Source organism: Bos indicus, chromosome 16 (genome assembly GCF_029378745.1).
Source record: "Bos indicus isolate NIAB-ARS_2022 breed Sahiwal x Tharparkar chromosome 16, NIAB-ARS_B.indTharparkar_mat_pri_1.0, whole genome shotgun sequence".
Classification (NCBI taxonomy): domain Eukaryota; kingdom Metazoa; phylum Chordata; class Mammalia; order Artiodactyla; family Bovidae; genus Bos; species Bos indicus.
The window spans coordinates 34,896,447-34,910,039 of NC_091775.1; the positions used below are offsets into that span (position 1 = coordinate 34,896,447).

Sequence of the window (13,593 nt, forward strand, 5' to 3'; positions counted from 1 at the left end):
GTGCATAAATTTATTTTCAAATAACTAAACTAAATAGAATGTGAGAAGTACATGTTTTATTTCTGTAAGTTGGCTACCACTTTCACTTAAGAAATTTGAAAAGCATAATAGTGATTTTAATTGATTACAAAATGTTTTATGCTTTGTCGTACTCTTTTTGCTTAGATTTTAGAGCTATATTACTAAGCCAGCACCTTTACGCCTCTGCAGTTTTGTTTTGGATCAAATTAATGTTTGCATAAGTTTTTTTCATGTATTGTATAATCCCCATCCACATGTAATTCCCATCCACTCGACAAAGAATTCTTAAGCAACTTGTATGAGTAGAACGTAGTATTTAGCATGAGAGAAGTGTAAAGATGACTTAGACATGAGTGTCCTCAGAGAGTTCGGAGTCAGAAGAAAGAAGTAAAGGTGTTCTGATATGAGCTGATATCGGGCAGAGTGGTGAAGAGGTTATAGAAAGGGTGAAGTTTGAACTTCCCTAGTAGTCCAGTGGCTAGGACTCCATGCTTCCAATGCAGGGGGCCTGGGTTTGATCCTTCGTCAGGGAACTAGATCCCAACACTGCAACTGGAAGAACCTGCTTGCTGTAACTAAGGCCTGACACAGCCTAATTAATTAATTAATTATTTGTAAAAGGGTGTCTACAACAGGAATTTACTGGAGGTTGAAAAGAGAAAAGAAATAGCGTGGAAAAAAAGGGATGGGTGAAGTTTGTCCAAGTCTAAGATGTAAAGGTGTATAGTTAATGGATGACCAAATTGAAGATAATCCTAAGCCAGCTAAATAATAGGAGACGTTGAATGCCAGCCAAGAAGAGTACATATTATTTTATATATACGACTTATGTTTAAGATTTTTGAAAAGGATGATAAGATCTATATTAAAAGAAGGTTACTCTTAAGAGCAATTTGTAGAATTGTTTGAGAGAGCAGAGAACCTAGAGATTAACTAGTAATCTGTTCTAGAAGTTAATGTGCAAGGCATTGAAGGCCTAAGTTAAGATAGTGTTAGTGACGGTATAAGTGGAGATATGGACGTGTAATATTTGACAGTGTTTGATGATTGCCAGAATAACTCCATGCTTGTTCAAATGAATATTGTTAAGAACTCCTATGAGCAGAATGTAGTTTTTAGCACGAGTGACCCGTAAAGGTGACTCAGAAATGGATGTCTTCAGAAACAAAAGACAAAAAGAAAGATAAGCTCTGTTGTAGGCATGCTGACTCAGGTATCGGCAGGTACTTTTGGAACAGACGTGTGAAAGAGTATAGCTCTGCAGCATAGGAAGCTCATGAGAGCTAGAATCATCGTTTTGGAAGTCAGACAAAAAGAAAATAGTTGAAGCTGTGATCATAGACATTGCCAGGAAGTGGTGAGTGAACTGAGAATATTATTGAACTCTGAGGGATAACCTAATATGATCAAAATCATGGACTCTGGGATCAGACCTTCTCAATTCAGACCCAGCTCTGCCATGTGGTCTGTAAGACCCTAGACAAGTAAGTAACTGTGCACTAGTTTCATGTGTAAAATGGACATGACCATAGTGTCAGCTTGAAAGAGTTGGCAAACCAAGGCATGTGCATAACCTAGGGCTTGACATATAGTAAGCTATCAAATGTTAGTTATATTTAAATGGAGTGCAGAGAAAACAGTGGTGTGTGTATATACTCAAACATGATTGTATTTATAACATAATTGTGAGCATTCAGTTTTCTGTATATTTGATAATATTAAATTTATGAGACTCCAGATATAATTGGAGTTTCAGAATCAATGTTGTATTCTTCAGTTCAGTTCAGTCGCTCAGTCGTGTCCGACTCTTTGCAACCCAATGAAGCGCAGCACACCAGGCCTCCCTGTCCATCACCAACTCCCAGATTTTACCCAGACTCGTGTCCATTGAGTCGGTGATGCCATCCAACCATCTCATCCTCTGTCGTCCCCTTCTCCTCCTGCCCTCAATCTTTCCTAGCATCAGGGTCTTTTCCAATGAGTCAGCTCTTCGCATCAGGTGGCCAAAGTATTGGAGTTTCAGCTTCAACATCAGTCCTTCCAATGAACACCCAGGACTGATCTCCTTTAGGATGGACTGATTGGATCTCCTTGCAGTCCAAGGGACTCTGAAGAGTCTTCTCCAACACCACAGTTCAAAAGCATCAATTCTTCGACAGTCAGCTTTCTTTATAGTCCAACTCTCACATCCATACATGACCACTGGAAAAAGTATAGCCTTGGCTAGACGGACCTTTGTTGGCCAAGTAATGCTAAAATATGGGAAACCTAAGAATCTCAACCAAAGTTTCATTCAGATTTTCATTTCAAACATTGTTTTACAATGTTCTTTTTTCCTAAGAATAATAATTCTGATATATAAGTAGTCTATTTTTAATATTGAAATGATTATTAAATAAATGTGTCATAAAACACCTACCTAATGAGTCTTATTCCCTGATTTGATTGACCCCAAAGTTGTCATCTGACACTTCCGGGTCAAGAGGAAAGAGGTTTTATTACTGAATCTTTTACATATATTATTTTTATTCAGAGATCAGATCAGTCGCATCCAACTCTTTGCGACCCCGTGAATCATAGCACGCCAGGCCTCCCTGTCCATCACCAACTCCCAGAGTTCACTCAGACTCACGTCCATCGAGTCAGTGATGCCATCCAGCCATCTCATCCTCTGTCGTCCCCTTCTCCTCAAGCCCCCAGTCCCTCCCAGCATCAGAGTCTTTTCCAATGAGTCAACTCTTTGCATGAGGTGGCCAAAGTACTGGAGTTTCAGCTTTAGCATCATTCCTTCCAAAGAAATCCCAGGGCTGATCTCCTTCAGAATGGACTGGTTGGATCTCCTTGCAGTCCAAGGGACTCTCAAGAGTCTTCTCCAACACTACAGTTCAAAAGCATCAATTCTTCGGTGCTCAGCCTTCTTCACATAAGTATATTTTTTAATATTTTAAAATACAGTGATGGTTTATATTTTTCAAGGCTCAATATTTGTGATTAAAATTACAAATACATGGTAATCTTAATGGCAAAAAAACAAATTGTAAGTTTAATACATTTTATTACAAGTTTTTTTATATTTTTGGTAAGAGCCAATTTAATTTAGTGGCCAGAATTAAGTGATAAGGATTTCCTTGTAATATATGCACGCTTAGTTTTTTCAGTCATGTCTGACTCTTTGCAGACACAACTGAAGGCTGTCCATACACACTATGGTCTGTAGCCTGCCAGCCTTCTCTGTCCATGGGATTTTCCAAGCAAGAATACTGGAGTGGGTTGCCATGCCCTAATCTTCCCTACCCAGGGATTTAATGCATGTCTCCATCATTGAAGGTGGATTCTTTACCCCTGAGCAACCAAGTAAGTCCTTATAGTATGTAAAGCAATGTAATGAAACATTACAAAAGTAGGAAGTCAAGAGATACCTGGAGTAACAGGCAAATTTGGCCTTGGAGTACAAAACAAAGCAGGTCAAAGGCTACCAGAGTTTTGCCAAGAGAACACACTGGTCATAGCAAACACCTTCTTCCAGCAAAACAAGAGAAGACTCTACACATGGACATCACCGGATGGTCAACACCAAAATCAGATTGATTATATTATTTGCAGCCAAAGATGGAGAAGCTCTATACAGTCAGCAAAAACAAGACCAGGAGCTGACTGTGGCTCAGATCATGAACTTATTGCCAAGTTCAGACTTAAATTGAAGAAAGTAGGGGAAACCATTAGACCATTCAGGTATGACCTAAATCAAATCCCTTATGATTATACAGTGGAACTGACAAATAAATTCAAGGGATTAGATCTGACAGACAGAATGGCTGAAGAACTATGGACAGAGGTTTGTGACATTGTGCAGGAGGCAGTGATCAAGACCATCCCCATGGAAAAGAAATGCAAAAAAGCAAAATGGTTGTCAGAGGAGACCTGAATGCAAAGTCAAGTGGACCTTAGGAAACAAAGCTAGTGGAGGCGATGGGATTCCAGCTGAGCTACTTCAAATCCTGAAAGATGATGCTGTGAAAGTGCTGCACTCAATATGCCAGCAAATTTGGAAGACTCAACAGTGGCCACAGGACTGGAAAAGGTCCGTTTTCATTCCAATCCCAAAGAAAGGCCATGCCAAAGAATGTTCAAACTACTGCCCAGTTGCACTCATCTCACACACTAGCAAAGTAATGCTCAAAATTCTCCAAGCCAGGCTTCAACAGTATGTGAATCATGAACTTCCAGATGTTTAAACTGGATTTAGAAAAGGCAGAGGAACCAGAGATCAAATTTCCAACATCATTGAATCATAGAAAAAGCAAGAGAGTTCCAGAAAAACCTCTACTTCTGCTTGTTTGATTATGCCAAAGTCTTTGACTGTATGGATCACAACAAACTGTGGAAAATTCTTTAAGAGATGGGAATGCAAACCACTGACCTGCCTGCTGAGAAATCTGTATGCAGGTCAAGAAGCAACAGTTAGGACTGGGCATGGAACAACAGACTGGTTCCAAATCGTGAAAGGAGTACATCAAGGCTGTATATTGTCACCCTGCTTCTTTAACTTATATGCAGAGTACATCATGCAAAATGCCAGGCTGGATGAAGCCCAAGTTGGAATCAGGATTGCCAGGAGAAATATCAATAACCTCAGATATGTAGATGACCCAACCCTTATGGCAGAAAGTGAAGAGGAACTAAAGAGACTCTTGATGAAAGTGAAAGAGGAGAGTAAAAAAGTTGGCTTAAAACTCAGCATTCAGAAAATGATGATCGGGGTCATCCAGTCCCATCACTTCATGGCAAATAGATGGGGAAAAAATGGAAGCAGTGAGAGACTTCATTTTCTTAGGCTCCAAAATCACTGCAGATAGTGACCCCCAGCCATGAAATTAAAAGGTTTGCTCCTTGGAAGGAAAGCTATTACCAACCTAGACAGCATGTTAAAAAGCAGAGACATTACTTTGCCAACAAAGGTCTGTCTAGTCAAAGTTGTGGTTTTTCCAGTAGTCATGTATGAATGTGAGAGTTGAACTATAAAGAAAGCTGAGCACCAAAGAATTGATGCTTTTGAGCTGTGGTGTTGGAGAAGACTCTTGAGAGTCCCTTGGACTGAAAGGAGTTCCAAGCAGTCAATCCTAAAGGAAATTAGTTCTGAATATTCATTGCAAGGACTGATGCTGAAACTGAAACTCAAATACTTCGGCCACCTGATACAAAGAACTGACTCATTGGAAAAGACACTGATGCTGGGAAAGATTGAAGGTGGGAAGAGAAGGGGATGACAGAGGATGAGATGGTTGGATGGCATCACCAACCTGATGGACGTGAGTTTGAGTAAACTGTGGGAGTTGATGATGGACGGGGAACCCTGGCGTGTTGCAGTGCACTGGGTTACAGAGAGTCGGACGTGACTGAGTGACTGAACTGAAATAGCCTATTAACAGTGTTGTCATAGTTTCTGCTTCTTCACCATTGCAGCCCTTAGGACCTAGCACAGTGACCAGATCATTAAGTATTTACTGGTAAATAAAAAGAAATTGACTGTAGATTGCTTCTGTTGGTCCACAAGCTTCAAGTTAGCTTCTCTTTTTAAATCTGTGGTTAAGTTTCTATGCAGTTACTCCATTCCTTGAAAGCCTTTCAAGCTCACATTTTGCATAAGTTAAAAGGTTACTTTGCGCTTTGGATTTTAGAGTTGGAAAGCCTATACAGGTACTTTACAAATATTCTGTCATTCCAAAGCTTTTGGTTACTGTGGAAGTAACCTAATTGAGATCCTGTGTAGTGGCTGCATAACTTAGCAAATGTTCAGTTATCTCTGATAGCAGTTACTTAGTTCTTCAGTCCATGTGGCTGAAAATACAAATAAATGACTTTAGGGACATGAACTCAAAACATGGAATCTGGCCCTGTCTCAGCTACTTTTAAGTTGGTGGTCATGAGCAAGCCAATAATTTTGTCTTAAAATGCATCTTTCTTCGTAATCAGTTAGATAAGTTCTACTTCTACCTTGTGACCCTCAAATGACATGTGATGTACTATAAAGTATGGTAGATAGCGTAAAATGCTATGCTGTGTCAGAGCTCCTCACTTCTTTGGTACCATACACCACTTGGGCCATCTGGAGAAGCTTAGGGAGCTCCTCTCAGAAATGTATAAATATTAGAAACAATTATATTGAAATACAGTTTTTAAAATATTTTTAAAATGATATAGTAGTTAGTATATGATTCTTCATTAACATAGTAAGTATAATGTTATTGCTGTGGGTATAATGAAGTAGTTTTGAAGTCAGTTCAGTTGCTCAGTCATGTCCAACTCTTTGCGACCCCATGTATCGCAGCACGCCAGGCCTCCCTGTCCATCACCAACTCCTGGAGTTCACTCAGACTCACGTCCATCAAGTCAGTGATGCCATCCAGCCATCTCATCCTCTGTCGTCCCCTTCTCCTGCCCCCAGTCCCTCCCAACATCAGAGTCTTTTCCAGTGAGTCAGCTCTTCGCATGAGGTGGCCAAAGTACTGGAGTTTGAGCGTTAGCATCAGTCCTTCCAATGAACACCCAGCACTGATCTCCTTTAGGATGGACTGGTTTTGAAGTAGCGGTGACTAAATGTTTTGATATACTCATAGGAACTATAACGTGATTAGTTCTGCTGACAAAAATCACCGGTACTGCTAATGCCACTGTTGTTTGTTGCTTATCTTTGTAATTGAAAGAAATGCTAGTTTCATTTAGGTTAGTGAAAATAAAGCTGTAATTGCTTTTCTCATTCAAGTTCACAGGCCTTTGAATTGTTTACCGAGCCCAAATTTAAGAACTACTATAATATATTAATGCTAGTAATTACCATTAACATTGTGTTTTTAAAAGATACATATCACTACTTCAGGCATTTAACACATCTATTTGAAAGTGACAACTTATAAATTATGTGTGGTTTAGTTTGATTCATATCGGAATTAACATTTTAATTCTTCTAATATCAAAATAGTTAATGGCACGTGTAGAAACTCTGGAGTTTTGAGGACAAATCTTTAAATATACAACTCATAAAACTGATTCTATTGAAATGATTGTTTGTAGACCTGTTGTGTGAAAGAATTAAACTTCTTTTCTAAAATTATCGCCAGGATCAGCCAAGATCTCGCTCTCATTGCTCGGGAAATCAACGATGTAGCAGGAGAGATAGATTCAGTGACCTCCTCGGGCACTGCCCCTAGTACCACAGTAAGCACTGCTGCCACCACCCCCGGCTCTGCCATAGACACTAGAGAAGAGGTAGGAGATCTTCATGGAGAGATGCATAAGGTTCTTTCTTTTCTTTATTTCTTTTGCTTTTAGCTTTTTGCTTAGTTTTTTTTTTGGTTACATCCATCCTCCCTATTTGCATGAAGCTCTGCATTTGCCAACTTTGCTTTAACAAATTTCTTTTCTTATAACAAAACTAGTAAAGGCTAACATTTGGTCTACTATTAGCATGAAGCTGTAAAATTATTTAAAATAAACACTTTGTAAAATACAAAAATAAATGGTACCTAGAAAGCACATCCAAATTTGGTAAATAATTGTATAAATAATAAATCATTATATAAAGTTTCTGTAAATCTTACATAGGTTCTTCACTAGAAATTATCTCTAGTAGCAAGACAAAGTCTATAGTTTTTACTACTTAAAATAATTCTGTTGATGAATATATACATACATATATATATATATGCACAAAGATTCTTCAAAAATTGAAATATACCTACATATACACACTCACTCAAATATATGTATTCAGTTTTAAAACATTCTTGTGAACTGTGCAATGTAAGTTAGCATATACAGACTATTGCCCCAAACCAGCGTCTCCTGCTCTCCCCCTCCAGGGGACACCACAAACACAGATGGCTCCAGAAGTTCACTTTAAAATAGAATATAAAAATAATGGTATTCTGGCCATGTTTGGTTTCTTGATTTGGTGCAGAGATACCAAAAAAAGACAGACATTTTGAAAGAATGAGTTACAGTTTTATTAGGACAAAGCCACACTGATTTGTTTAATTATCCTCTGTTTTATGCTATAATGTCAGAATTGAGTAGTTGAACAGACATTGTAAGACTGCACAGCCTAAAATATTTATCATTTGGCCCGTTACAGCAAAAATGTGCCAACCCCTAATGATGATTTATTTCATTTCCTTAATTTTATAAAATAATGTTCTCAATAGTAGCCAAAAATGGCTAGCCTTTTTGACACATTTAATTCTGGTAAACTCTTCTACGAAAATTTTCTTCAGTTGCTTTTTGTCACATTTATAATTTTATTCTTTAATGGTCATAATTTCATTGTTTTTTTTCCCCTTTATGTGTTCTCTAATTTGGTAAATAATGTTTCATCAGTCTGTGTAGTTTTGTTACCACACTGATCAATTGTAAATGTGTATAAAATTCATCCTTATTGGTGAAAAACAAAAGGATCTTCTTGGTGGCAAGACATACACAATTCTTCCTGGTACATTTTGAATGATGAAGATATTATTTTCTCAGCTGTCTAACTAAATTACACCTAACGTGATTGTACATTCACTCAGACTCAGTAAAATTTTTCAAACATTTCATTAAGTAGAATTCCATTTTTTCTTTTTGGCTTCATTTCTTATTACTGTATTAGAGTTTATTCCTTCTTCAGTAAACCTGAGTTACTTTGTACTATACGTACGTAATTTGCACTGCAGATGGCAGTATGTCACTTGTACCGGAATATGTCATTTCTGTAGCATTACTGCTAAAAGTTTATCTAAGGTAAAAATACTTGGTGAATTAAAATTTTTTTTTTCTTTTGTAAACTTAATTATAATTTGTAATTTATGTATCTGTGAAGAAATTTGGCACCTGGATTTGGGGAGAAAAAAAGGAAAAAACAAGATAGGAAACTAAAAGAAAAAGAAACATTATTTTACACTGGTAAGGCAATGTGAGTAAAATGAACTCCTTGTCCATCTACATGGCTCAGCTTTTTCTAGTTACCATCTATGTTTTCCGTTGGGGGAAACTTTATCCACGGAAGAATCAAATTTAACATAGTTATTATATATATTTTGGATTTTGAAAATAAAATCTATGTAGATGAACATCTGTTTTATAAAACGGACACCTTTGAAGTGCTTATAAAAAGAAAGAGTAATTGGTTTATTGAAGATCTCATGCTTCTGTTACTACCTGAGAATGGAATAACTTCTAACTATAAAAACTGTAATGCCAGTATCTGTGTTTTTCCAAATTACTCTATGCTCATGAGGATTTGCTTTTGTCCTGTTAGTTAGTTGATCGTGTTTTTGATGAAAGCCTCAACTTCCGAAAGATCCCTCCATTAGTTCATTCTAAAACACCAGAAGGAAACAACTGTCGGTCTAGTGACCCAAGACCTCAACCAGCAGAGCCTCCTGATCACTTAACAATTACAAGGCGGAGAACCTGGAGCAGGGATGAAGTGAGTAAACTATAAACTTCAACATATGGCAGAGGATGCATGCTCCATTGGTCAGAAAAAGAGGAGGAGAACTGTTCCATATATGTGTGTGTGCCCAGTCGTGTCTCATTGCAGTGTGATGGACTGTATGTAGCCTGCCGGGCTCCTCTGTCCATAGGGTTTTCCTGTCGAGAATACTGGAGTGACTTTGCATTTCCTTCTCTGGGGGATCTTCCCAACCCAAGGATTGAACCTGTGTCTCCTGCATTGGAGAGTCTTTACCGTTCACACCACCTGAGAATTCCCTTGTTTAATACTTACAAGCCTCTTAAGATAAACAGGGAAGGTTTGGGAATGGTAGAGGATTGGTGGGCTTTGTATTATTTTTGGAGCCTCACGTCAGGTCCTGTAAAGACTACATTTGTAAAACAAGGACAATTTTATATGGTTTTGTTCAGTATATAGGGCTGGGAAAAAAGTGCTTGTCCTTACAAGTAGAATAGAATTTCATCCTGGCATCACATCAATTACAAACCATTAACTCTAAATGAATTTAGTTCCTAAAGGGCAAAAGCAAAACTTCAAAGTTTGTAGTATAATACAGGTACATGTCTTTCAGCACTGCAGCAGGGAATGATTTCTTAAAAGACACAAAAAGTCTTGACTTATAAATAAAAGATTGATAAGTTTGAGTGTATTAAAGGACTATGTGAAACATACAGGCAACAAGAGATTAGAATACAGAATATATCAGAGCTCCTACAATCAGTTTAAAAAAGCAAAACAGCCCAAAAGAAAAATCTGCAAAAAACATGTGCAGCATTTCACTGAAAATATCCAAGGCCTATGAGGAGATGTTCAGCTTCATGAGTATTCAGAGAAACAGTTTTCAAGGCTACAGTGAGATTATTTTATATTCATTCAGTTGGCAACAAATTAAAAAGTTTTAAAACATTAAATATAGGAGAAGATGTGAATACATAGGCTTTCTTATTGTTGCTAGTAAGGTTAAATTGGTGGAGTCACTTTGGCAAACAGTTTGATATTATTTCCTAAAATTGAACATAAATGTAGCCCATTATGTAGCAGTTTTGCTGCTCGTGTATACCCTTTCTCATTGACAGCAAGTCATGGAAGAGGATATGCATAGTAGCACTGTGGGCAGTAACAAAACTTGGGAACAGTCTTTAAGTGTTTGTATCTGAGGGAAAATGAATGTATAAACAGGTATGTGCACAAATTGAAAAATCAGTGGAGGGATCAAAACAAATGAACTACAGTATGCCACAATGTGGATGAATTTTAGCAATAGAACATTAAATGAAAATTATTCTCAGAAGATCGGATAAAATGTGTTTTGTCACAAATAACGTTATATACTTAGGACAGAAATAGATCTAGCAAATTATATAAAAAGAAAACCAAGGGAATGATGAATGGGATTCAGAATATTGTTTACCTTGAGTAGAGGGAGACAGGGAGATGGGAAAAAACACGTGACTAGAGGCAGATTATATTAGTCATCTGTTTCTTTCTGTTGTTGCTCAGTTGTGTCAGACTCTTTGCAACCCCATGGACTGCAGCACGCCTGGCCTCCCTGTCCTTCACTCTCTCCTGGAGTTTGCTCACCTCACGTCTATTGAGTTGATAAAGCCATCTAACCATCTCATCCTCTGTTGCCCCCTTCTTCTCCTGCCCTCAGTCTTTTCTATCATTAGGGTCTTTTCCAGTGAGTCAGCTCTTTGCATCAGGTGGCCAAAGTATTGGAGCTTCAGCTTCAGCATCAGTCCTTCCAATGGGTATTCAGGGTTGATCTTCTTTAGGATTGGCTGGGTTGATCTCATTGCAATCCAAGAGATTCTCAAGAGTCTTCTTGAGCACCACAGTTTGAAAGCATCAATTCATTGGTGTGCAGCCTTCTCTTTGCTCTGCTATTTGTAAAACCTCCTCAGACAACCACTTTGCCTTGTATTTCTTTTTCTTTGTGATGGTTTTGGTTACCACCTCCTGTACAGTGTTACTAACCTCCATCTGGTAGATAGTTCTTCAGGTACTCTATTTACCAAATCTAATCCCTTGAATCTATTTGTCATCTCCACTGTGTAATCATAAGAGATTTGGTTTAGGTAATACCTGAATGGCCTAATGGTTTTCCCTAGTTTCTTTAATTTAAGCCTGAATTTTGCAGTAAGGAGTTTATGATCTGAGCCACAGTCAGTTCCAAGTCTTGTTTTTGCTGACTGTATAGAGCTTCTCCATCATTTGCTGCAAAGAATATAATGTGTCCATTTTCAGTACTGACCATTTGATGATGTCCTTGTGTAGAGACATCTCTTGTGTTGTTGGAAGAGGGTGTTTGCTGTGACCAATGTGTTCTTTTGACAAAACTCTGTTGACTTTTGCCCTGCTTCATTTTGTACTCCAAGGCCAAACTCGCCTATATTCCAGATCTCTTAACTTCCTACTTTTGCATACCAGTCAGCTATGATGAAAAGGACATTAGTTCTAGAAGATCTTATAGGTCTTCTTAGAACTGTTCAACTTCAGCTTCTTCAGCATTAGTGGTTGGGGCGTAGACTTGTATTACTGTGATGCTGAATGGTTTGCCTTGGAAATGAACTGAGATTATTCTGTCATTCTTGAGATTGCACCCAAATACTGCATTTCAGACTCTTGGTGACTTTGAGGGCTACTCCATTTCTTCTAAGGGATTCTTGCCCACAGTAGTAGATTTAATGATCATCTGAACTAAATATGCCCATTCTCATCCATTTTAGTTCACTGATTGCTAAGATTTAGATATTCACTCTTCCCATCTCCTGCTTAACCATGTCCAATTTACCTTGATTCATGGACCTAACATTCCAAATTCCTATGGGGTTTTGTTCTTTATCTCATTGGACTTTACTTTCACCACCGATACTGACAATGCATGGAACTGATTTTGGAACCCATATCTAGTCTTAGGATGCAGGCTAAATTCAGCCTCCCACCTGATTTTGTAAATAGAGTTTTATTAGCTGCAGCTCCTTTTGCTATAATATAGCCTCTCTTGCTATAGTGAGAGGTGAGTAGTTGTAACAGACCACATTGGCCCCAGTCTTCACTCTCTTGCCCTTTACAGAAGTTTGCCATCCCTTGCTTTTGCCCATAAAGTTCAGCTGGAATGATAACAACCCCAAACATAAAAACTTATGCTGGGGAACTTCTCTAGTGCTCTAGCGGTTAAGACTTCGCCTTCCAATGCAAGGGGCAGTGTGGTTGGGGAGCTAGGATCCCACATGCCTCATGGCCAGAAAACCAAAGCGTAAAACAGAAGCAGTAGTCTTAACAAATTCAATAAAGACTATTTTAAAAAATGGTCCACATTAAAAAAAAAAATTACTATTTTGAATACATTTTAAAAACTTTATCTGTCCCACTGTGGAGAACAAGGATTGTAATCTTCTTGATCTCTTTGTTCATCTTATTTGTTGAAAGAATAGATAACAAATTTATTGTTCTAAGTTACTTACATTCTCCCAGATGATAATTTGAATTGGAAGCATGAGAGACAGGATCATGATACTAATTAAAAATTAGATAACATGGGTTGTCTTTTGAAAGTTATATGATGAAAATAATATGGAAATGTGATAAGTTATTTAACAAAAAAGAATTCCTTTCTTAATTTTTATTTCTCGTTCTCAGTGTAGTTACACAGTACTCTTAATTATATCCTTTATCGAGTTTTATTAAAATCAGCATAAATATGAAATGCCCTGAAACGTAATGAGTTGTGACCATTCTTGGTGGTTATCGGATACAGTGGTAGTATTTTAATGTCTGTTCTTCCCTTTCCATGTTTCAGGTCATGGGAGATAATCTGTTGCTCTCATCCGTCTTTCAGTTCTCTAAGAAGATAAGACAGTCTATAGATAAAACAGCTGGAAAGATCAGGTACTGTGTTATTACTCAGACATCCTTGCTTCTATAAAAGCAGGTTACTTTCCTTTCTAGTGAATTTTGAAGGATGACCTATATACCTAAATTTTACATAGCATTAGTCAAAAAGTTGGTGAAGTGAGCAGGCTAAAGGATAATGAGAAATGACATTGGAGAGAGAAGGAAGGACCAGTTTGGGCAGAACT

The 13,593-nt window shown here is 37.8% G+C and overlaps 1 protein-coding gene across 14 annotated transcripts in view; it reads left to right on the forward strand.

Moving 5' to 3' along the window:
- CEP170 (centrosomal protein 170) overlaps window positions 1-13,593 on the forward strand; it is a 131,626-nt gene that overhangs the window by 109,815 nt on the left and 8,218 nt on the right. For 10 of the 14 annotated variants that reach the window (XM_019976082.2, XM_019976080.2, XM_019976084.2 and 7 more), the window contains 3 exons: window positions 7,140-7,317; window positions 9,314-9,484; window positions 13,314-13,402. In XM_019976082.2, coding sequence (XP_019831641.2) covers window positions 7,140-7,317; window positions 9,314-9,484; window positions 13,314-13,402 — 438 coding nt within the window. The remainder of the gene's footprint in view (window positions 1-7,139; window positions 7,318-9,313; window positions 9,485-13,313; window positions 13,403-13,593) is intronic. The other 4 variants (XM_019976078.2, XM_019976087.2, XM_019976089.2 and 1 more) reach the window with 2 other exon arrangements.